Here is a 25,053-nt window from a genome sequence, read left to right as displayed (position 1 = left end):
GTGTGTGTGTGTATATGTTTGTGTGTCCGTGTTTGTCCCCCTGGCATTGCTTGACAACCGATGCTGGTGTGTTTACGTCACTTAGCTGTTCGGCAAAAGAGACCGATAGAATAAGTACTGGGCTTACAAAGAATTAGTCCCGGGGTCGATTTGATCGACTAAAGGTGGTGCTCCAGCATGGCCGCAGTCAAATGACTGAAACAAGTATAAGAGAGTAAAGAGTATATATATATATATATACATACATACATACATATTTATATATATACATACATATATATATATATATATATCACGTGACCGACCAGGCTATCAGATGTTGCTACACATCGCTGGTCACAATGCGCTTCGCATTGTTTTAGCCACCCTGCTGGCTGAGCAAGCAGGCCAACAGAAGAAAGAGTGAGAGAAAGTTGTGGCGAAAGAGTACAGCAGGGATCGCCACCACCCCCTGCCGGAGCCTCATGGTGATTTAGGTGTTTTCGCTCAATAAACACTCACAACGGCTGGTCTGGGAATCAAAACCGCGAGTCTGCTGCCCTAACCATTGGGCCATTGCACCTCCACATACACACACACATATATATATACATACACACACACACATATATACTTTATTTAAAGCAGCAGAAAATTCAACAAAACCTGTTACTCTGAGTTTCCCGTTGCCGTTCATCGGACAGTTTTTGCTAGCAAAAAAAAAATAAAGCATATTACTCTACCACTGGTATTTGAGTACTCTTTTTTCCACCTTGTTTCACATTTATATGTTTACTCCGGTGTGTGTATATATATATATATATATATATATATATATATGAGAGAGAGAGAGAGAGAGAGAGAGAGAGATGTGCAGGCATGGCTAAATAGTTCACTTCTCAAGTACATGGTTTCAGGTTCAATCCTTGGTCTTTTACTACAGCTCCATGACCTAGCAACAGACATTGTATAGTTTAACTTCAGTCAAAATTTCTGGTTGGAATGTGGCAGTGATGTTTGTTGACAACAAACTGTCCACTAGCTTTGTGCTTTTGAATATCTCTGGTGTAAAAGAAAAAAAAACTTGAAAAACTGGTTAGGGTTGGTGAATCTTGTCATAACAATTCTGCCTGAAATGCTAACACAGAAAAGCAGATATTGAATGAACAAATAAGTAAAACTCTCTCTCTCTCTCTCTATATATATATATATATATATATATATATATATATATATAAACAATTGCAGCATGGAAGGTGTTTGTAAGCCATTTAAGAAACACACAAAAGCCGTTCGATTCACTTCAACATTTAAGTTTAATTTGTCAAAATATTTTCGTCGCTAAAATCCGCGACCTGTTCACTGACAAAAATCCGATGCAGCACGGATTTTTGTCAGTGAACAGGTTGCAGATTTTAGCGACGAAAATATTTTGACAAATTAAACTTAAATGTTGAAGTGAATCGAACGGCTTTTGTGTGTTTCTTAAATGGCTTATAAACACCTTCCATGCTGCAATTGTTTTCGTTTTAGCACACGATCTCAGATCAAATCACTTGCTATGCGAGTACATCTCTGTAATATATATATATACACACACACACATCATCATCATTTAATGTTCATGTTCCATGCTAGCATGGTTTGGACAGTTTGACAGGATCTGGTGGATCCAAGGACTACATATGGTTGATGATGATAATGATATTTTACTGCAACCAAATAAGTACCAATAGTAGACTGAATTCCATTCTGTCATACATGCATCCTTTCTTCCCAGAACTAACTTTGTGAATTGTCAAAATGAAGAACTATAAAGAGATCAAAAATACATTTGAGCTACATGTAGGTACTGTGGTAAATATTTACCATGGAGAGCTGTACCATGCCGAGAATGAAGTTTTTGATGGCATAACAAATTTGGCTGTACTCAAGTAGACTCGTCCACCACAGCAGAATTGATACCAGTGCTGGTGCCACATAAAGAGCATCCAGTACACTCTGTGGAATGGTTGGTCTTAGGAAGGGCATCCGACCATGCCAGAACAGACAATGGAGCCTGATGTGGCCCCTGGCCTTACCAGCTCCAGTCAAACCATCCAACTCATGCCAGCATTGGATAACTGACATTAAACAATGATGATGATGTTTGACCATAGCTATATTTTAAAACACTCAATAATTGAGAGATATTTAATGAAATAACAATCTTCGTGCTGCATCACGAAGTTTTGTCAGTGAACAGGTCACCGTCTCAAAGCGACGAAAATATTTTGACAAATTAAATTTAAATGTTGAAGTGAATCTAGCGATTTTTGTGTGTTTCTTAAATGGCTTATAAACACCTTCCATGCTGCAATTGTGTTCATTCCAGCACACGATCTCAGATCAAGTCACTCGCTATGCAAATACATCTCCATAATGACCTAATATTGTTTCAACTAAATTAAAATTTAAACCATGCATTTAACTTTGTTCTTTGTTTTCTCCTCCTCCTACAACAGAGCTATGATGCTGCTCCAATGACTCCCGCGCAGAGGGCTGCACTACAGGTAAATTTCATTTGTTTTTATATCTTATTTTTCTTGTGCTAGCATAGGTTAAAATGATCGTATTATTGAGACATTGTTTAGCAACCAGAAGTCTTTCCCATTGCTTACCTTTACCTATTTGTCAAATAAGGAATGCATTATTCTACGTCTTTGAAGGTGCAAAGTTAGTGGATAATCTGTCGTAAGCACTCTTTGGGAAAATGCAAACGTGGACGAATGCACATGCACACATACATATGCTATGGGCTTTTCCCAGGTTTCATCTACCAAATCCACTCACACGGCTTTGGTTGGCTTGAAGCTATAGTAGATTGCACATGTCCAAGATGTCATGCAGTGGCGACAACCCACAACCATATGGACTAGGAAGCAGGCTTCTTAACTGCACAGATATTCTTGTGCCTATCTATATAAGGAATTATCAGTAAATGGCAATCCATTGCTTATAAATATAAGCAATAAATACAAGCACTCTCGGAGTGGTTGGCATTTGGAAGGCAATCCTGCTGTAGAAACTCTGCCAAATCAAGATTGGAGCCTGGTGCAGCCACCTGGTTCGCCAGCCCTCAGTCAAATCGTCCAACCCATGCTAGCATGGAAAACGGACGTTAAACGATGATGATGATCAACTGAAACTACAATTTGCAGGATTACAGTTTAGATGGTTCTATAAGTATGCAACGCCCAACACCAACACAAAATTCCTGTATATAAAATAAATTGGAACAGTTTTATTAAGCGATTTTCAGGTTAGCCTCAAGGGCACAAATTATTAATGCTAGTTCGTGATACTCTCAAAAAATAAAAGTGAAAGAGAGGATGCAAAGCAAAGTGCACCAAGCAGGATATGAATTCAGAGCATAAATATGCATTGTGATGCATATATTTGTTCAGTAGTTTACTTTAATAATGATCTTTAACACCTGCGCAAAGACCACAAATGTTTGGAGAGATTGTTTAATTAATTATATCAATCCAAAAGAATGAGACGTATAAATGACCCTAACAGAAACAGAGGCCATTTTAATGATCATAATTAAAACATAAAGTGTTATTTCTCATGTCTTATTTTCCGTCTATAAATTTTTCTTTTTTTGTTCAACTCCTTCGTTCAATCCGGGATTTATTTAATGCATGTAAATACTTCACCTCTTTTACTTTGATATCCCATAACATAGCCCTCAATAGAAATAATAGTTAGGTTCCTTAGTATTTCACATTTTGGTTCATCTGACAGCCTCTTCCAAACTTCCTAAGTGACCCTACTCAAAGTGACAGTATTAAAGATAGATGAATTTTGTTGGTAAAGTCAATACAATGCCAAAACCTAAAGTAGTAATTCTATTTCATTCAAGTGACCTGAAGTGTTAGATACTTCCATTGTGCTTCTTTCCACAAATGCTGTACTGATGACCTTGAAACAAAAAGTAAACAATATTAAATATATCTTTGCTATGACAAAACTTTTGTCTAGTGTAGCTCTATCTATAATCATCATTATTATTAAATGTCCATGTTCCATGCTAGCTTGGGGTGGATGGTTTGACAGAATCTGGGTTCAAGGACTGTGTCTATTTTGGCAATGTTTCTGTAGCTGTTTACCCTTCCTAATGCCAACCACTTTACAGCATTCCTTCTTCTTTCTTGTGCGTCACTGGTACTTGTAAGAACGTCATGCAGCTTGCAAGACAACAAGCCTGCAGGAGTAAGGGTCAGCTGTGATAGAAAATGAGAGATTAAAGTATAAAAGAAGGTGGAGGAGAGCAGGTTCTTGCAGAGAAGCTACAAAGCTGTGAAAAAATAGTTGTGATGTGGTGAGTGTAAGTGTGGGAGCAAAGGAACGCGGACTTTGGGTGGCTGAAGGTCTGCAAGAGATAGGGAAATAGGAGAAAGGAGGTGAGGTAGACAACTCTAATGGTTGGGCTAAAAGGTGGTTAAAGGGTAGCAGATGCCCTATGATGCATGAGTTGAGAAAGGTAGAGGGCTGCAAGACACACAATCAAACTTCTTAACTGAGCTCTTTTGACTTTTCAACATCATATGGATGAGGAAATATGCTACTCAGTTAATTCACCTATTTTCAAAAGCCTATCCTCTGTGTGTGTGTGCAAGCATAGCTGTTTGGTTAAGAAGCTCACAACCACATAATTTTGAGTTCAATCCTGGACAAATGTTTTCTATTATATCCCAGGGCTAAACTTTGGCTTGTAAATAAATTTGATCAATGGAAGCTGAAGCCCATCATGTGTGTAACTATCTTACAAACAATAACTCTGAGCACCTTTTCAAACTCCACCTGTCTAACACCCGTGGACATGTTTACAAAGTCAGAAAACAGCACAGCTCCCGTGACTTTCGGAAACATTTTTTCACGCTAAGAGTTTCTGAAGCATGGAACAGACTGTCGGCATCAGTTGTTTGTTGTCGGAGCACTGCATCCTTCAAAACTTCCATGCTTCCTGAGATTCGCCAACACTACACCTGATTTTCTCCCCTCCATATACACAAGCAAGCATGTATCTGACTCATACACTGTTCACTTTCCACTTTTGTACATTACTGCATATACTTTATATGCACTTTTGACAAGTTGTGGTGCACCCGAGCACTGTATACAATAATTTCATTATTATTATATGTGTGTGTGTTAGTGTTAGGAAAAACATCCAGCCATAGAAACCATGCCAAAACAAGCATGTAGCCCAGATAGCCCTTCAGTTGGCCAGCTCCTGTTAAATAATAATGATGATATATATGATATGATGTATGTATGCCTATACATATATATATATAGTCAATAAAACATAAAGCAGAAAAAGAAGCACACTTTAAGGACTAGAGCAGTAATAAAACAAAATTTAAATTCTGGTCATAGAATTACCAAAGGTTTCGCATAGTCTGACGAGCTGTCCACAAGGTTTAACTTTTTGTTTTGATATGTATATATATGTCTTCAAGGCAATGCTCGGCTGCAATCTAGTAACTCAAACAAGGTAATAGAAGGAAGAATGTATATATTTATGTGCATGTATGTATTTCGTGTTGAAGTATATCAGAGAAATAGTAAGCATTGGTAATAAACTGTTACTTTTAAACAAATGTCTCTTGTGGTATTTGTTCCTCCTAAATTATACAAGCACTCCCTTCTCACACCTGACGTCAGGACTGGTAATTCTACCTGTTAGAGATCCACTATCAAGATCACTATTGTTCACAGAAAATTAATACCAGTTTGAATGTAAACTAAGTGCAAGTCTATTGATTATATATGAGTATGCTACTGCTCCTACTACTACTACAATGGCAATCTTTATTACTACTTCTACCGCTATAACTACTATTACTACTACCACCACCACTACTGCAACTATTATTACAAGTGTGTATTTGTAGCAAGGTACATAACTCTGCTTGTCTCAGCCTGCTCCACTTCTGTTTTATGAGTGAGTGGTTGTCAGACAATCAGTCAACCATAATAAAAACCAATTACTTCAGTTGTGAACTGATTGTAAATATATGTAAAGCCATTGTAACCATTGGCACCAACAGGAACAAAAAAGAAAAATCAATGTCTCTGCAGTTACAAGGACAATATTATTTACAATGATGTTTATGTGGTATTAGCAGGAATCTTAAATACGAATGGTTTGGGTAAGGTACAGAACACTATTCCTTACCAACTCATAAATAAAGGGGACATTAGAGCACTCCATCTTTCTACAGAATCAAGGCAGCACCTCAGGCAAGTGCTACCAAACTTTCTTTTGCCATTCCAAGAAATTATGGTAAAATTTGAAACCCAGCAGAATAGGTGGTGGGGTTGTCACATTCCTTCAATGGATTTGCTACCATCAATTGTTTTCAGTTCTTTGCCATCGAACAAAGGTCAAAATTGTTAAGAAACAGATGTGCAAAAGTCTCTCTCTGCTAAACAAAACTGTGCTCCAGGAATCCCTTAGATTCTTTTCAAAGGTCCTCTGATAATAATTACCTTGTAGCAACAAAAACAAGATTGTGGAATTTAAGAGCTCCTCGTTTAGGAATGGCACAGGGGCAGCTGTTGTCCAATACAGTGCTTTTCATGCAGAATAACAAATACCCAGCCTACAATTGGACTAGTGACTCCTTTATTGGCCTGCATCTTCATATGCGAACCCATAAAAGTTAAATTTGATAAACAATCATCCTTGACCATTTAGAACTGCCTCTGTCAATTATAAAATACAAACCCCAAAACCTGAGAATATTCGTGTCATTAAGAAAGTAAAATATTACAACTAGTTTGCCAAATACATTACACAATGTATCCTCATCTCTTTTTTTAAGACAGAATAAGATATGAAGATTAGGTTGCTATTTCTAGCACTTCTAGCATCCATTTAGTAACTCTTTCATTATCATATTTGTTTGATAAATTCATATATAGAAGTTAATATCCCTTAAATACTTCAAAGATGTAAACACCAGCATACCTTACCATCACTGTGATGAGTGCGTCTAAGGAAGGAAATGTGCATAAGGGGCCAAATGCCCTTTCCTAATACCTCAGACTAACAATAACCCCCATACTATACATATTTCCTCAGGCTGACAACTCCCCCCCCTCTCATACTCTAAATATTTCCAACTATTACAGGTGTTATAATTATAAGGGCATAGCACTATCAGAATCAGTCGGTCTTTAGTAAAATGTTTTGCATATTTAGTTATGTTTCTTTACTTCCCAAGGTTGGTTAAAGTAAATATCAAGGTGGTTTAAACAATTGCAATTTTGAACCATCAACTTAAGCCTTTTGTTACCATATTCCTGTTGAAACACAGTACCTTGGTTTCAATTGATTTTGAAAATAATGAAGAATTTAATATGTTATATCGCACGTTCAGATGGCTTGCCTTTGCCAATAACGTACCTCTACTCAACTACCAAACTCTCACTTCCAATGACTCGACTCAACAGAACTCAACATCTAGTCTACCGAAGGCTCCGGCTCACTCTATGCGACACTTCTACGACTAGCTAATACGTCCACTATTTATACATACTGGACTAGCCTACTTATCGTCCATACCATATATCATACCATATATCCATTGGTTCCTCTCGCCTCTCTTGATTTTTTGGTATATCTTCTTTTAAATTGGTTTAAATGCCTTCTGTGGTCGGTCCTTTTACCATGTACATCATGTTACCTAGACGTCTAGTTATACTTCCTTGTTCCAGTCCTGTTTTCCGTTTCTATATATTTTAAATACACTTCATCACCTGTATTAAAATATTTCGTTCTTCCTGAATTTTCTATTTTCTGTTTCCTACGAGGGGCGTTCAATAAGTAATGCCCCTGACCCACTTCCCATAGCAGTAGAGCAACGACACTTGGCACAGTTATTAGTCTTTTCCTACATAGGAACTACCCAGAGTTATGCATTTCTCCCATCGTTTGATACAGCTCTGGAGACCGTTTTTGTAGAAGACCTCAGCTTGGTCCTCCAACCACGACGTGACTTCAGAAATCAAGGCTGCATCATCCGGGAAACGCTTTCCTTCAAAATTAACTTCATGGCTGGGAAGAGATGAAAATCAGAGGGTGCAAGGGGAGGAGTTCATAGCTGCACGCCTGCGCTTCTGATCTGGCGACACGCGAGTTGTGGACCGGAGCGTTGTCCTGCAGGAGGAGGATGCCTTTGCTGATCTTGCCCCGCCTCTTGATTTTGATAGCTTCTCTTAATTTCCTCAAAAGTGAAGCATAATAGGCTCTGTAATTGTGGTACCCTTTGCCAGGAAATCTGTCATCACTACTCCGTCCTGGTCCCAGAAGACTGAGCATAACCTTGTCAGCGGAGGGCTGCACCCTTGCCTTCTTTGGAGGAGATGAGTCACGGTGCTTTCACTGCATTGACTGGGCTTTGGTCTATGGATCATAGTGATGGACCCAGGTTTTATCCTGTGTGATCAGTCTTTTGAAAAATTTTGACTCATCTTTTTGGCACATCTCCAAATTCATCCTCGAGCACTCGACGTGTTCTTGCTTCTGAAAAGGTGTGAGCAACCTGGAAATCCATCTGGCAGACACCTTTTGCATATGCAAATGGTCATGAATGATAGTTTCCACAGACCCGGTACTAATCTTGACCTCATGGGCTATTTGGCGAATAGTTATGCGTCGATCTTCCAAAATGGCAGCCTCAACTTGACAGACAGATGCCTCATCAATGGCAGAAGGGGGCGACCAGATCTGGCAGCTGTTTCCACAGAGTTCCGACTATGTTTGAATTCACGATGCCAGCGTTTTACAAGGTCATATGATGGGACATCATCACATAAGTTACTTTCATTTCATCAAAAGTCTCCCGTGGTGTGCGTCCTTTCAAATACAAAAACCAGATCACTGCTCGACACTCAACAGGCTCCATTTCACACTTGACTCAGTTCAAACACCTGTAAATCAGAAACCACAATTAGTTCAGAGCTGTAATTCGCCACTTAATCTATAGAGGTATAAATAAGTGCACATGCAAAATTTCAGCTAGATCAAACAACTGCAAGTGGGTCAGGGGCATTACTTATTGAACGCCCCTCGTACTTGGCAACAATTTATCAAAAATAGAACGAATTTTTCTGGAAAACATCCAATCTGTGGGTAACCTACCTGACTCTGCATTTGGATTAGGTGTTATTCTATACACCTGCAAAAACTTTGTCATCTATTTTTCTTGTATCTTCTCGAAGGTTTATTATTTGTTGGCATTCCTCAGCCACTTTCTGCAAGGTTAGTTTCACATCTTGATTCAGCTTTGATAATATTCTTTTTCTAATTTCCACGTCTTCCAGTGCCACCAGCCCTTTAACAAATATTAGGCACTTTGAACATATCTGGCATTAATTCTTCCAGATTAAACCTTTCGCAATCCTTATTAACCATACTGGCATATGTTACAAAATCATTGGACTCATTTTTCTTTAAATTAAAAAATTCCCACCGAATGTTAAACTGCAAACTTTTCTCGCTAAAAATATTAGTCAAAATATTTATCGTTTCATCAAAACACAATTCCGCGGGCTTTCTCCACAAAATAAAGTTACAAAAACTTTCATGTTCCGGAGGGGCAAGCTTTCACAAAAGAAGTCTTACCTTCCTTTCACTAGACCATCCCTTGCATTCTTCTTGGAATATGTCTTGGTATCGTCCGTAATATGCAGCAAAAGTAGTTCCTTCATCTGGTTTGTAGTGAAATTCTTCGATGGAATTCGCAACACCGTTTGCTGAAAATGAATATCATATTTATTGACTGCAGTAACAATTCTGTTAACAGCTGTTGCTGCTTGACAACTGCTTTCAGTAACTCTTCCAATTTGGTACTATTGGAAACCTCATCGCCACTGTTATAGCGCACATTTGGAGGGCATGCCTTCGCCAATAACATACCTCTACTCAACTACCAAACTCTCACATCCACCGACTCAACTTAACAGAACTCAACGTCTAGTCTACCGACAGCTCTGGCTTGCTCTACGCGACACTTCTATGACTAGCTATCACATCCACTATTTATATTGGAGTAGCCTACTTATCGTCGGGGTGGGGGGGGCGTCCACACAACATAATAAAATAACTAAAGTTGGTATTTTAGACATAAATTAACATAAAAATTTGATGGAAGACTTTAATTTAGATCCCTTTAAAACAGGAAATTTCTTTCATAGAACCAGGGCCAGTCTCAGGTGGGATTGGTATCAAAAGAGTTAAAGTAATTTATCTTGACTGAGAATGAATTTTATTCATTGAAATAACGAGTATTAGAATCATTACATTTTTGCCAACTCGAAAAAAGTTTTAGTTTCTGCAAAATCATTTACAAGACATGTTCTGGCTTTGTCATGAAAAAGAATTTATCTTTTTTTAGAGTGACCATTACTAGACGCAAACAATGCAGTTCTTGGTACATTCTGTCAATTTCTTGTCAGTATTTATCTACTGTAATGATTTCACCAAGATTCTAGAAATAGTAGAGGAGGACTCCATTTGCTGACCTCCAAATACTGATCACAACTTTCTTTTGATCCAGCTTCAATTTAGAGAAGTGGTTTGTTGTTTCACCTCTGTCCATTCACCACAGAAAGCAATCAGTTATCATATACAATCCATTTTTCATCAACCGTTACAATGTGATTATGAAGTGGTACAAATGCCAAACAACCTCTTGACTGGTAGTTGTTTAGTTCTTCTGTAACCTCTTGAGTTGTTTTGGGTGTTTCAATAATGGCCCTCTCTTAGTAGTTCTCAATCACATAAGATTGTCTATAACCTCCCATATCTTCAAGGCTCTCATCTCCGCTATAACATTTTTGGAACTCAATACTGACCAAATGCTGGTTATCATGTTGGTTATCATGACCAGTTTTCTCTGCTTTGTATTCCATTTTGAACACCTATCGTAAAATTGCTTGAATTAACATTTTTTCCTCACATTTTTAATTTCACTGCACAAAGTAAACTAGAATAAACAGCGTAAGCAAATCTGTTAGCATAAATAAATAGGCCAAAATCTGTGCTTCAAAGTGGCATGTTATGCAAATATACTTTATTTGATTGAAGGCATAAAAGAAACATGGGCAAAAACTAGATACACCCAAGTTGGCAAAAACGAGACACACCCAATTTCAGCAGTGCATATTCTGGGAAAGAAATAAATTTAGTGTATTAAAGTATGTAACAAAATTAGTTTTTGGGAGGCCTGCCTTTCTATATAGGATCCAGGGAGATTATTTGTGACAGTTTTTGTTGGGGAAAATGTCTTACATGCCATTAAATACAGAACTTGAATTAAAGTTTATTCTTAAATAAGCATCAAAGTTTAAAATAACAAAAAATAAAAACTAATTAGTTCTGCCCAAAACTTAAAGTAAATACAAGTACCAAACACAAAATAATCTTCAAAATCTATCTGCCGAAATTTTTGGCTGAAAATTTTAATGTAATTATATTTATGTAATTTTATGAAGGGGCTTTCTTCGACAGGAAGCCTTCCAAACAAGAAGTATATACATGAATGAATGACTACATCTTATAAGCCCTGATATTTGATGTGAGGAAACATTACTGAATTATATTATATCTATCACTGCCACAATTTAATTGTATAAGCCACAAACTTGCTTGTTTCTGTTTTATAAAGCAATATTGTTTCTTTAGCTTTATAATGTTGGTCTTATTGCCTTGAAAAATAGAAGCATTCATTCTTTACCATTTTATCCTGAAAATCATTCAACACTTACTGAATGATGCAACTACAAGGCAGCTTTTGACTAAAATTATGAGATAAGTTTTGTGTTGCATCACTGACAGAATAAGAGGGGAAAAGTCCATCATGTCACTCAAGATTCCTTTCATGAAAAGTTTCACTGAAAGATAAAAATGTCTTTAACGACAGGGGGAAGATTTTTTTTTCTTGTGTCAGATTTTCCATCTTGTAATTTGCAACTTGTGTAATTTGCATATTTTTATATAATTTAGTCTACTAAGTGGATTACTTACACACACACACACGAACAAACAAACAAGCTGTAAGCTGTCCTTGTAAAGTCTCCTTCATTTGACACCTTTGTGTCAAATAAAAGAGGTTATCAAAATAGCAGAATTATTACCTTGCCAGACAAAATTGCTTGGCAGCATTTCTCCTGGCTCTGTATGTTCTAAGTTCAAATTCCACTGGCATCAATTTTGCCATTCCTCTTTTTGAAGTTAACAAAATAAGCCCCAGTTGAACACTGGGGCTGATGTAATCAACTTCCTTCGAAACCAAGCTGACAGAATCGTTAGTACACTAGACAAAATGCTTAGTAGCAACTTTTTTACATTGTGAGTTCAAATTACGCCACAGTCAGTTTTGCATTTCATCCTTTCAGGTCCGTTAAAATAAGTACCAGTTTTGTACTGGGGTTGATGTAATTGACTCAAAAGATTTCAGGCCTTGTGCCTATTGTAGAAAGGATTATTATTATTTCATAAGGCGGTGAGCTGGCAGAATCATTGGCATGCTGGGCAGAATGCTTGGCAGCATTTCATCCGTCCTTACGTTCTGAATTCAGATTCTGCCAGGCTTGACTTAGCCTTTCATCCTTTCAGGGTCAATAAAATAAGTACCAGTTGAGCACTGGGGTCAGTGTAATCTAGTCCCCTCCTGCAAAATTCCAGGCCTTGTGCCTATAGTATTATTATTATTATTTCATAAGGTGGTGAGCTGGCAAAGTGGTTGCCACACCGGACAAAATGCTTAGCAACATTTCGTCTGTTTTTACATGCTCAGTTCAAATTCTGACACGGTCAGCTTTGCATTTCATCCTTTCGAGGTCAATAAAATAAGTAGCAGTTGATGACTGGAGTCAATGTAATAGACTTGTCCCCTCCCCCCAAATTTCAGGCCTTGTGCCTATAGTCAAAAGGATTATTATTATCATTTCAATTTTGTTAAAAAGTAGTTGAATGTAGCAAGAATGGTCCAAGTGAATGGGCCAACATTAAGCATGCGCCTGTGGATCAGAAGAAAACTGTCGCTCCAATCTGAATTCAAATTCCACGAAAGTTGACTTGGCTTTTCATCCTTTTGGGGTTGATAAAATAAGTACCTGTTGAACACTGGGGTCGATGTAATTGACTCACCCCCACCTTCCCCAAGCTGTCCTTGTGGCAAAAGTTTAAAATAATTATTTTCATATACACACAACAGATTAGACTGTTGGAAAAGAAAAGATCCTAACATCGGGCTACAACAAGTAGCCTTAGATACCAAGAACTCTCCTATTGGGTTACAGCAAATAACTTTAGATGCCAAGAACCCTCCTAAGTATCTTAGCTGTCCCTAATAACACTGTTTTCTGGAGCTTTCCTCTAACAATCTGTTCAGTTCTTTAGGAATTGTTCCCAATGCACCTACAACTACATTATTATTATTACTACACAGCCACTCCTACGCCTATGTGGGTACAAATGATAAAGCTCAACAATTAAGATAGAGAAAATTATATATACAGGTTCAAACTTATGCATAGTAGCAGGGAAACCTATTTTGGCATTTTCTACATAATTTACATTCATGATCTACTGAAGCTGAAATATTGGTTTCAAATTTTGGCATATGGCCAGCAATTTCAGGGGAGAGACTAAATCAATTACACCAACTCCAGTGTTCAACTGGTACTTCTTTTATCGACCCCAAAAGGATGGAAAGCAAAGTCGATTATGGTGGAATTTGAACTCGGAACCTGAAGACAGACAAAATGCCACCAAGCATTCAACTTGGCGTGCTAACGATTCTGCCAGCTCCACTGCCTTACTAAAGTTGAAATATTAACAGTTATCTTTCTCTGCTTATCACCAATGTTGTATGTGTGTGTGTGTGTATTACTCATGTTTATTTTTAATTTCCTATTGTTAATCATAACAGTAAGAACAGAGACAGTAGCACCACATTAAATATCACACAGCAGTCAATCTCAATCACGTGTTTTAATGAAAAGTATAGATAAAAAAAAAAGAAAATATTTTAAAGTTAAAAATATAGTAAACTATTATTTAACTTGTTTCCTATCCTTTCTCCTTCCCTTGCCATACTGATATTTACCATTGACTACAGCACCAGCCTTATTCCAATTACTATTTTAGTAATTATTTTACTACTACTAGTATTATTTTAATCATTTCAAACAATTCTGAACATGCTTCAATCTTGTTAGATCTCTTCAGTGAAACAGATTATTAACTATGTTAAAAAAAATTTAATTGGCAGTCATTAGAACATTGGGTAGAGTGCATTGTAGTAGGATCTGTTCTGACTCTCAGCACCCTTGAGTTTAAATGCTGCCACGGTCAACTCTGCCTTTCACCCTTTCAGAGTCAATAAAAAAAAAAGAGTACCAATCCAGGGAGGTAGATTGGCTGAAATGTACAAAAATTAGACTGGATACCTATTTTCTTTACTACCCACAAGGCGCTAAACACAAAGAGGACAAATGGATTAAGTCGATTATATCGACCCCAGTGCGTAACTGGTACTTATTTAATCGACCCCGAAAAGATGAAAGGCAAAGTCAACCTCAGCGGAATTTGAATTCAGAATGTAGTGACAGACGAAATACCACTAAGCATTTCGCCCAGCATGCTAACGTTTCTGCCAGCTCACCGCCTTATTAGACTGGGTACCTTTACATATTTGTTGTGGCTCTTTGCCTTCTGATTTCAAACCACTTTGGTAATATATGTGTGTTTTGTGTGTAGATGTGTGAAGCAGTGAAGGAAAGTATACAAACCTAAGATCAGTTCAAATATGCTTGAGAGGTATTTGAACCTATAAAGGCTTTTCACTGCAGTTTGTCATAAAAAAATTTATTTTCTCACTCAAAACAAAAAAAGTGTTTAAATGCCATAGTCAACTCACAGTACTCTCTGTTACACTGATGGATGCATTTTGAAATTGCTCTTCAAAATTCTCTTCAGCACCAGATGCCAAGAAAGACAACTTGGAGCTGATTATTTATACACACACACACACATTACATCACATCATTTGGTTTGGATCTTAATGATCATGGTTATCAACTCCATAGTTTCTGATGTGATCGATTCTGTCTACCTGGTGATTTAGAGTAGAAAATAGTGAAAACTATGTGATATCACATCATATGTAATCTATATAGTGTGCAAATGAATTAACATGCTATTGAACTATTGACTATCAATTCATCTTCATTTATTTTATACTAGCGATGCTCGGGTTTGTTTCGACCCTTTAGAATTGGAATTTTTGAAAAGTAAACATTTTGCATTATGTAGCTTGTTATTCTCTTTAAGTGAACATTTTTCTGGTTGAAATACACCAAAAAATGACGACACAGCAGTCACAAAATCGTAAAAAATAGGGATTTTCATAGAAAAAAAAAGCACCTTTTTGATGTAAATAATTATTGGTGTTAACATTGTCCGATTTGAATTTTTTCTTCTACGGAAGGAAGAGCAAGCCTTCTTCTATCATACTCTCAATTTTGGTCAACTTGCGCCGCAGGGTCTCGGAAGAGATAGTGTTAGTTGAAGGCTACCAAACACCTGCCACACACAGACAACTTCAGCTTTATATATAGAGAGATGTGACACCAGAATTAAGTATTTCAGTGAACCTAGACAATTTTTTTAAAAACTCACTGTTATTTATGATACTCTTTTATTGACCCTGACAATGTATAAATTTTTTAATTTAGATTATAATTTTTATTTTTTTCATAATTTTATTTTCATTCCTGTTGGATCCCACTTATGTGTCCATGGCAGCTTTTACTCAATTCGGCTGCAATCATTTTCTCTGTCTCCATCCCCCAGATGGAGCAATAGTTTAGCTGAATTTACATAACACATTTACTTAGCAGTGCAGGAGGTAACTGCTGAAATGCTTCAAAATGCGTTTCACAACACTAACGAAGACATGTAAATCGTTTTGTTTGGTAGCATAATTAATGAACATAAAATTCTGTCTTTTTGGTTTTTTTTAAGTTTGCCAGATTTCATTGAAATGGATAGTTAATTATGGGACACCCTGTGTGTGTGTGTGTGTATACTCGTGCTTCCCCACTCTTGCCTCCCCCAACACCATCACAACACACCACCATGCACACACCAGCACTGACCGATTCCCATCCCCACATTTTCACATCTACACATACACATGTGCACACGTCAAGATCAGCCCTCTTTCACACGCACATATGTACTCTCATACACACACGCGCACCTTCGTTTTGGTATCACTACTACTTTGTTTTCTCCCCTACTTCTTAGCTCTCATGTGTGACCCTTCTGTCCAGCATTCGCTATGATAGATCGCTAGCCACTACACACATTTTTTTTCTCTCCTTGTTTCTTTCTGTGTTTCTTTCTGTGGAAGAGCATAGGCTCAAAACATTAAAGACTTTTTCAATTCCCGAGCGTTATACTAATACATCTGTTTCTTTTCTACACCTTGTTTTTTTCGTGAATTGTCCCCCCTATATATATATATATATATATATATATATATATATATATGAAATGTCTGTCTTTCTCTCTGTGTGACTACATAGCTTCCTTTTGTTAAATATGTAATATTTTATTATTTATCAATATTTTTCTTTCTTTTTTTTTTCATTTCAGCATGCTCACGCGAACTCAGTAGGTTATTTCATTCCTCAGGACTCTTCATTTGGGAATCTAATCTTGCCAGTTATACCTCGGTTTGATGTTAAATAAAATATTTTCTAAGAATTTTTGGGGGGGAAATAAAGATTTTTTTTTTATGACATGGAGTAATAAAATTAAAAAGAAAAAAAAAAAGAAAAAGTGACCACCACCCAATGTTAAATTTTTTTGGGTCCCTCTTTTAAACACTGGTCAACACATTGAGGATTATTTCAAAACCAAGCAAAGAGAATATGTTGAAAATCTCTTTTTCTCCCCATTACAATTTTTTTTCTTTAAATTTGATTTTTGTGAAATAATTGAGTTGTTTTTATTGTTGTTTGGCCCCAGTACATCTTTGGTCAAGCAGACCTATCATCATAAGCATTCCAGCCATGACTAACACCACTTGTTTTTTTTTTCAGGCACAGTGTGTCTTTGACAACAATATCTAACATGTCCTTTCATTGATAGTAAAATGTGTCGTTATCAACACAATCCAATGTTATTGGAGGCATTATTTGAGGGAGATTTAGCTACTATTTCTAGTACATTGGGCTGCTTTATTGACTTGAAATATTTAAATGAATTTGATATCTGACTTCACTGTCTCTCTAACATAGTATCACCGAAGCTACTGCAGGTGTGTCTTAAGTAGACATTTCATCCTCTCGACCCAGTTGGAAAATAGATTGTGTGTTCCAGTGAGAATTTTAGCTCAAGAGGAGACAGACTAATTTTTTTAGTATCGGGTTGATTGTGTGTCATATCCATGAACACTCCACAAACACTAGAATTCACTTCATTGTGGAAGTGGATGGGTGGGTTATTTTATTATTTCACTTAGGGAGATGGTGTGGCTGAATGAGACAAAATACTTCATGGTGTTAGTCTTGAACATTTCGGTTTCAAATTCCATTGAAGCAACTTAGCTTTCATCTTCTTCCCAGGGTTAAGAAACTATAGTACCCATCAAGTATTAGGATCAATACAATCAGTTGTTTCCTCTCCCAAATTTCTGGCCTTATGCCAATCTAAGAAATCATATTAAGGTAACAGCACCAAATTGAAAGCATGTGGCCTGGTGCTTAGGGTGTTGCATTCATAATCATAAAATTATGGGTTCAATTCCTGGATGAGATTGTACATTGTATTCTTGAGCAAGACACTTCATTTCACATCACCTCAGTCTACTCAGCTGTAAATGGATTCCAGTGCAGGTGTATAGCTTAGTGGTTAGGGTATTAAGCTCACAGTCGAGAGTTTGATTCTTGGTGGTATGTTGTATCCTTGAACAAGTTGCTGCAGTCCATTCAGCTGGCAAAAACGAGTAGAACCTAAGAGCCAGCCTTGTCACATTCTGTGTCATGTTAAGTCTCCCTGAGAACTACATTAACCCTTTCGTTATCGTATTTATTTTGAGATGCTCTGTGCTTTTTTCACTTGCTTTAAATATGTCAAAGAATTTAATAAAATAACTTAGTTATCATTAAGCTAGTGTTGGGAACGAATTGTGACTAAGGTTTGGTGGAAGATTTTAATTCAAAACTTATGAAAACAAGACATTTGTACACAGAGCCAGAGCCTGCTTCAGCCAGGTTGGTAACAAAAGGCTCAAGGGCATGTGTGTCAGTGGAGTGAGTGCTCAACCACTTGCACATTAATTCCCACAAGCAGGCTGTTCTGTTGAACAGATTGTCTGGAACCCTCATCATTGTAACTAGCAGAATACCAGTGCCAGTTTTAAATGGATTCCAGTAATAGCTTGTAAGTTAACCCTGTGATGGACTGGCATCCCATTCAGTGGGGAGTTTTGTAATTTCAATCATTCATATGCCATGAAAACCTGGTTGAGCTCCAGCCTTATGTGTCCTTGGGTTCGTGACGGATCTAATAGCAATGAATTGACAGAATTGTGAGAAGGTTGGACAAAATACTTAGTCTTATTTAGTTGATGTTTTTATGTCCTGAGACCCATTTAATCAACCTCTAACTATCTCCCACATTTCTGCTTGTATCAGAAATCAAAATTGTTATTAATGTAATGAGATTACAGAGTGCCCCGTTGAAGGACTTGAAGCCTTTCGACATTTTGTTTTGGATTCAAATCACACTGTGACTAAACTTTACCTCTCACTTAAATTTGGTTTACAAAGTATGTACCAGTAATTTAATAGGGTCAATTCTGGTGGCTATACTTCTGACAAATGTTAGCATATCATCACTGAACATTGTTGTTGATTAGCCTAAGGTCAGACCTAGGAAAGGTGGCCTGCACCCCCCACCCACCCACAGGTATAATGTATTTGGGACTACATCATCCAGTGTCCCCTTTCTTAATAGGGTGTGATTTGAGAGAGATTTGAATGCTATTTCCAGTAGATTGTAGGACTTGTCATAATAATTGCTTTTTGCACGCTGGGCAAAATGCTTAGCGGTATTTCATCTGTCTTTACGGTCTGAGTTCAAATTCCGCCGAGGTCAACTTTGCCTTTCATCCTTTTGGGGTCAATAAAGTACCAGTTGCGTAATGGGCCAATCTAATCGACTGGCCCATTTCCCTAAAATTTCGGGCTTTGTGCCTAGAGAAGAAAAGAATAATTGCTTTTGGATTCACACTTGCTTCAATGTTGATAGCCTCGTTGTTGTTATCATTTTAACATCCTCTTTTCCAGGCTTTTATGAGTTGGAGGATATTTGATCATTTGTTTCAGATTTTCATATCTTTAAACAATGCTCTTTTTTTTTAAAAAAAAAAGAAGAAAATTGTGAAAATACAGAACCCACTGTTTTTAATCATTTATGAATAGAGAAAAGTCGCCTTTGGAGAGGACACTGCTTCTGTTTATAGATTTAAAAATTCAGCTTGGGAGAAGCTGCTGATTTTATCACTGTGAAATCATACATAACTGATTATAGTATGTTTCCATAACATACAGTGGTTTATGCAAAGGTGGTGAGAATCTTTATGCTTGATTATGTTTCTGCTTTCATACAGTTTCAAGTGTTGGCAGAAATGGTTATAAAGAGAAATAGAGACCTGTAATTTACAAAATCAAAATCCATGTTTCTTTTCTTCCAAATTGGTTCCATGATAAAGTGCAGCTATAACTATAGTGAACAGCAGAGAAGCACTGAATCACTGGGGAAAATGTTACATTGACTTGCAACATTGAATTCAAATTTACTTGTAGCAAAGAAGGAGTTGGCACTAGGGTTCCTTATAAGTCAACCAAAATTATCATTATTATTGTTTTATATTTATTCTTCCAAGCTATCTTTGATTGGAGAGGTATCATAGTCTGAGTCAATTCTTGTTAAGAATTACAGTCCCTTTTCCTCATAGTCAGGTCAAAGAGACCGATCTCACTCAGATGTTCCAGTTTTTTTTTTTTTTTTTTTTTGTTTATTTATTATGGCCATGTGCTTTTCCTAACACCAATCTCAAGAATTCTGTTACCTCATATTGTCTCTGCTCATTCACCAACCACTTTGAAGTGCACTGCTGCATATGTACAAGAGAGGCTGTCAATCCCACATTTCTACTCTTTTGGCAGTCATTTAAAGTCAGCTAAGTTCATTTTATGGTTCTTGTTTCAGCACCTTGCTCATACAACATTTTTTTCTTTAGCTTCTGAACTTAGTAAAAAGAAAGGCAAAACTTACCTCAGTCTGAAAAGGAAGCATAAAACACATTTGTTTCAAGAGAACATTTCTATTTATTCTCTCTCTCAGAAGAAGGATAAGTACCTGAATCATTACATTATTTCACTCCTCAACAGATAATCTCATTGAGCTCTTCTGCAAACCATTCTCTTGTTGAATCAATTCCAACATGTAGGGCAAACAAGGTGTGGGTTTGAGCTAATCCATGATCTAAGGCTAGTGAGTCAGGGAAGGTTTCATGAATATCTGATGAGCACTTCTCAAAAAAAAACTCTTTTGATCTTTAACAGTTGGTTGCAGGTGTACCTACCTACCAGTGCTTCATTTTCTGTGGACCTTCTCCATGATTTTGGTCTGCCACACTTATCCCTATCAGTAACCATCAGCATAATTAGAAACCAGTTTCTATTGGGTGTCTCAGCCAACCCCATTTCTTTCACTTGATTTAGGTTTCAGTAGGTTGATGGCTTGACTTTTCCCATAAGGTTTTGTAAGTCTCTCTCTTGCAATTTCACCTGAAGGACATTCCAGAGACCTCTGTTCACAAATATTTAATACTTGTCAATAAAGAACTTTGTGATTCACTATGTTTTATGCACATATAGAAGCACTATCTTCATACTCAGGTTTAAAATCCTGAATTTTATATTCATTGACAAGGTCTGTGATCTCAAGATGGGTCCGAGCATTATGGAGGCAGTGATTAGCTTTTCTGATAACCTATGATGGTAATGGGCAATACAGTTGACCATTCCATCATTGTGTGGTACACTGTCCTTTTTATGCCCTGAATAGAGCAGTTTTCCTTTGTATCTAGGCACATATGTTTTGCTCGCATCCCCCTCATGTCATAGTCCTAATACTGAGAGCTTGTAGAGCTTCATCTTAGCTGCAATCTTGGCCTTTATTCCAGTTTTCAAACTTGGTTCTGCCATTCCATATTCCCAAGTGAGAGAAGTTTGTTTCACATCACAGCTTCCTTTTGGCTTTCACTGTGTTGTTTCACATGCACTCTTTGAGGACTACTTCTTCTTACCAGCATTATTGGCTTCACATGTTCTGGTATTTCAGTAGCAGTGCAGAAAATGTAATAGTACAGAGCTTTCATTCTCATGCTTACTTCACTCCCTTGACAGTCTTGTGATGTTAATATATAGCAGAAACATAGGTTAAGAGACTCATTAGAATGTTAGAATAAGTATTTTACTGCATTTAATCTTTACATTCTTAATCCCATGTGAGGTCCACTTTATCTCTCATCCTGCTAAGATTAATGGTGGTAGTCTTGGTGATTGGAGTATATTCAATCAGCTGAACCCCAAACTACACTACTTAAAGATTTTGTGTGGGGATCGTGAGGGATCCATATTTGGCAAGATGTAGCTAAGCCTGCTGGTCTTGGGAGAAGGAATAAAAGTATTCCATGCAAAAGTTCCGAAAATGTGGATACTGTGGAAAAAGAGACAGTGTTCAGCAGATTTCTGGAAACTACTGATATGTTGCAGTTGGAAGACAATTGCATCAGTAATAGATTTCCAATGAGCCAATTACTGATTCACTGGCAGTGTCTGTAACTTGATGCCATAAAAAAAAAATGGCAAATGGCTTAATTCAAAGAGCACTTGTGTTTGTTTTCTTGCTCATGTTAACATCTCTTGGTAAGTAGTAAGAAGCTTGCTTCCCAACCACATGGCTCTGGGTTCAGTCCCACTGCATGGCACTGTGGGTAAGTGTCTTCTACTATAGCCTTGGACCAACCAAAGCCTTGTAAGTGGATTTGGTAGATGGGAGCCGAAAGAAGCTCGTATATATGTGTCTGTCCCCACCCCCATTAACACTTGACAGCTGATGTTGGTGTATTTATGTCCCTGTAACTTAGCAGTTTGGCAAAAGAGACTGATAAAATAACTATTAGGCTTTAAAAAGATTTTAGGGGTTGATTTGTTCAACTAAAACTCTTCAAAGCAGTGCTCCAGCATAGATGCAGTTGGGTGACTGAAACAAGTAAATGGAGATTGTTGTGTCAAATTGGTTTAAGAGACTGTTGCAACCAGTATTAACATGCTTAGAGGTGGTGCAAGGCAAAGGAGAAAAGCAGCTGCAAATATACCACTTGCACTTGCAACGTCTGCAGGCTTCTTTACAAATTGTTGGCAGAATTCAAATGTCACATACAACCTAAACATTATGACTGACAAAAATATCAAAACTGATAGTCTATAATATATACTTTTTATTCTTTTACTTGTTTTAGTCATTTGGCTGCGGCCATGCTGGAGCACCACCTTTTTAGTCAAGCAGATCGACCCCAGGAATTATTCTGTGTAAGCCTAGTACTTATTCTATCAGTCTTTTTTGCTGAACCGCTAAGTTACGGGGATGTAAACACACCAGCATCGGTTGTCAAGCGATGTTGCGGGGACAAACACAGACACACATATATACGACGGGCTTCTTTCAGTTTCCGTTTACCAAATCCACTCACAAGGCTTTGGTCGGCCCGAGGCTATAGTAGAAGACACTTGCCCAAGGTGCCATGCAGTGGAACTGAACCCAGAACCATGTGGTTGGTAAGCAAGCTACTTGCCACTCCTGTGCCTATATATGGAAATGAACACAAAACTAAGCAAAGACAGCATAGGAGGAACAAGTTTTAGTTGTATTAATTTAATGCTTAAAAAGAAGGGAGTGTTGATGTTTCGAATGTGAGTCCTTCATTATAAAAAATATAAGAAAAGTTTACAAGCATGCATGGCTTGGACCCATTTTATGTCAACCAATTTCTTACAAAGCAATTGGTCAATCCGAAACCAGGTAGAAAATACTTGATAGAGGTGTTGTGCTGTGGAAGTGAACTTGAAGCAAATTTAGCCATACTTTGCAGAGAGAGAGACCATCAATGTAACGAAGGAAGAGGATGCAGCCTCAATTTAACAAGAAAGTGATAGTGGTTTGTACGTATCAAATGCAATTTTCCTGCAGTATGTGTTACGTATGTTGTGCTACTAACACACTTTCTGCTGTGTTTTTTTAAGCATGATATGTTAGAACTGACATATGGAATTTGTAATCCAGTACATCCTGTTTTGATATACATATAGAAATTTAATTATTGATATTTATGTAGATAAACATTTCATAATGGAAATTATTTAGTCTGAAAACATCAAGGGGTTTCTATAGGTTAAAGTGATATGATCTGTTGATGGGTTATATTCAATGGAAAACAATAATTCAAAACGTTTGAATTTTACTTAGATTATGTTAAAGTATTCTACATATAGGCACAGGCACGGCTGTGTGGTAAGAAGCTTGTTTCCTCAACCACATGGTTCCAGGTTCAGTCTCTCTGTGGCACCCTGGGAAAGTATCTTCTACTATAGTCTTGGACCAACCAAAGCCTTGCGAGTGGATTGGATTTGAAAAACAAACTGAAAGAAACCTGTCATGTGTGTGTTTAGATCCCCATAACTTAGCAGTTCAGCAAAAAAAATCTAATGACTGAAACAAATAAAACAAAAAAAAAAGCATGATCATAAATTTCCAGTTTAATACTAATGTGCAAGGATTGAAAAGGCATAGAAATAGAAAACTTACTCTGTTTAATTATAGGGTTTCAAATTTGTCCAACGCCATAGCAAAGAAAGAAGAATTACTAAGGTGCAAACTTTTATTTTGTCTTAGTAATATAAATGGATCGTAAAAAATTCCTTAATATTTTCTGAGTAAGAAAGGCAGCAAGCTGACAGAATCATTAGAACACCAGATAAAATGTTTAACAGCATTTCATCTGTCTGCACGTTCTGAGGTTGACTTTGCCTTCATCCTTTCAGGGTCAGTAAAATAAGTATCAGTTGAGCACCGGGGATGATGTAACCAATTTAGCCCTTTTTTTCGAAGCTGCTGACTCAATGCCAAAATTTGAAACCAATAATTTTTGGGTAGGGACTGGCATTTGTCAGCTGGAATACTATTTGTGTATTAGCTTCACTTTTAGAAATAATTTTTTTTTCCATTTAATATATGCATGCCGGGTGAAATGCATAGCCGTATTTCATCTGCCGTTAGGTTCTGAGGTCGACTTTGCGTTTCATCCTTTTGGAGTCGATATAATCAACTTAATCTGTTTGTCTGTCCTCTCTGTGTTTAGCCCCTTGTGAGTAGTAAAGAAATAGATATTTCATTTGTCTTTACATTCTGAGTTCAGATGCATCCAAGGTCAACTTTGCCTTTCATCCTTTCAGGGTCGATATAATTGACTAGGCCCTTCTCCAAAATATTTCGGGCCTTGTGCCTAGAAAAATATATGCATGAAGGCAGCTAAATGGCTGAATTTGTCAGCATACCAGACAAAATGCTTTGTGGCATTTCTTCTGGCTTTACATTTCTGAGTTCAAATTCTGCTACGGTCAGCTTTGTCTTTCATCCACTTTTGTAGAAAATATTTACATACATGTCACTATCATTAGTTTACAAATAAATATCCAGGTGTAAGACAGTGATAACTGTCAGAGATTGAAATATAGAAGTAAATAAGAAAAAATATGTTACATCTTCAAAAATAAAATTAATAGCATTTGTTTTATGTCCATTTTTCTCTGCTAGCATAGGTTGGATGAATATGTATTAAGATATTTTATGGCCAGATGCCTTTCCCA

General features: G+C 37.1%; 1 protein-coding gene across 2 annotated transcripts in view; it reads left to right on the top strand.

Moving 5' to 3' along the window:
• LOC115215692 (SOSS complex subunit C homolog) overlaps nt 1-17,227 on the top strand; it is a 39,261-nt gene extending 22,034 nt beyond the window's left edge. For both annotated transcript variants that reach the window (XM_036506202.1, XM_029784973.2), the window contains exons 4-5: nt 2,484-2,531; nt 16,706-17,227. In XM_036506202.1, coding sequence (XP_036362095.1) covers nt 2,484-2,531; nt 16,706-16,801 — 144 coding nt within the window. In that variant the 3' untranslated portion in view covers nt 16,802-17,227. The remainder of the gene's footprint in view (nt 1-2,483; nt 2,532-16,705) is intronic.
• The last annotated feature ends 7,826 nt before the right edge of the window (nt 17,228-25,053 follow it).

The sequence above is a fragment of the Octopus sinensis genome, linkage group LG9 (assembly GCF_006345805.1).
Source record: "Octopus sinensis linkage group LG9, ASM634580v1, whole genome shotgun sequence".
NCBI classification, from domain to species: domain Eukaryota; kingdom Metazoa; phylum Mollusca; class Cephalopoda; order Octopoda; family Octopodidae; genus Octopus; species Octopus sinensis.
Note: the sequence above shows the minus strand (reverse complement) of the source record. Positions and strands in the feature narration are given on the sequence as shown.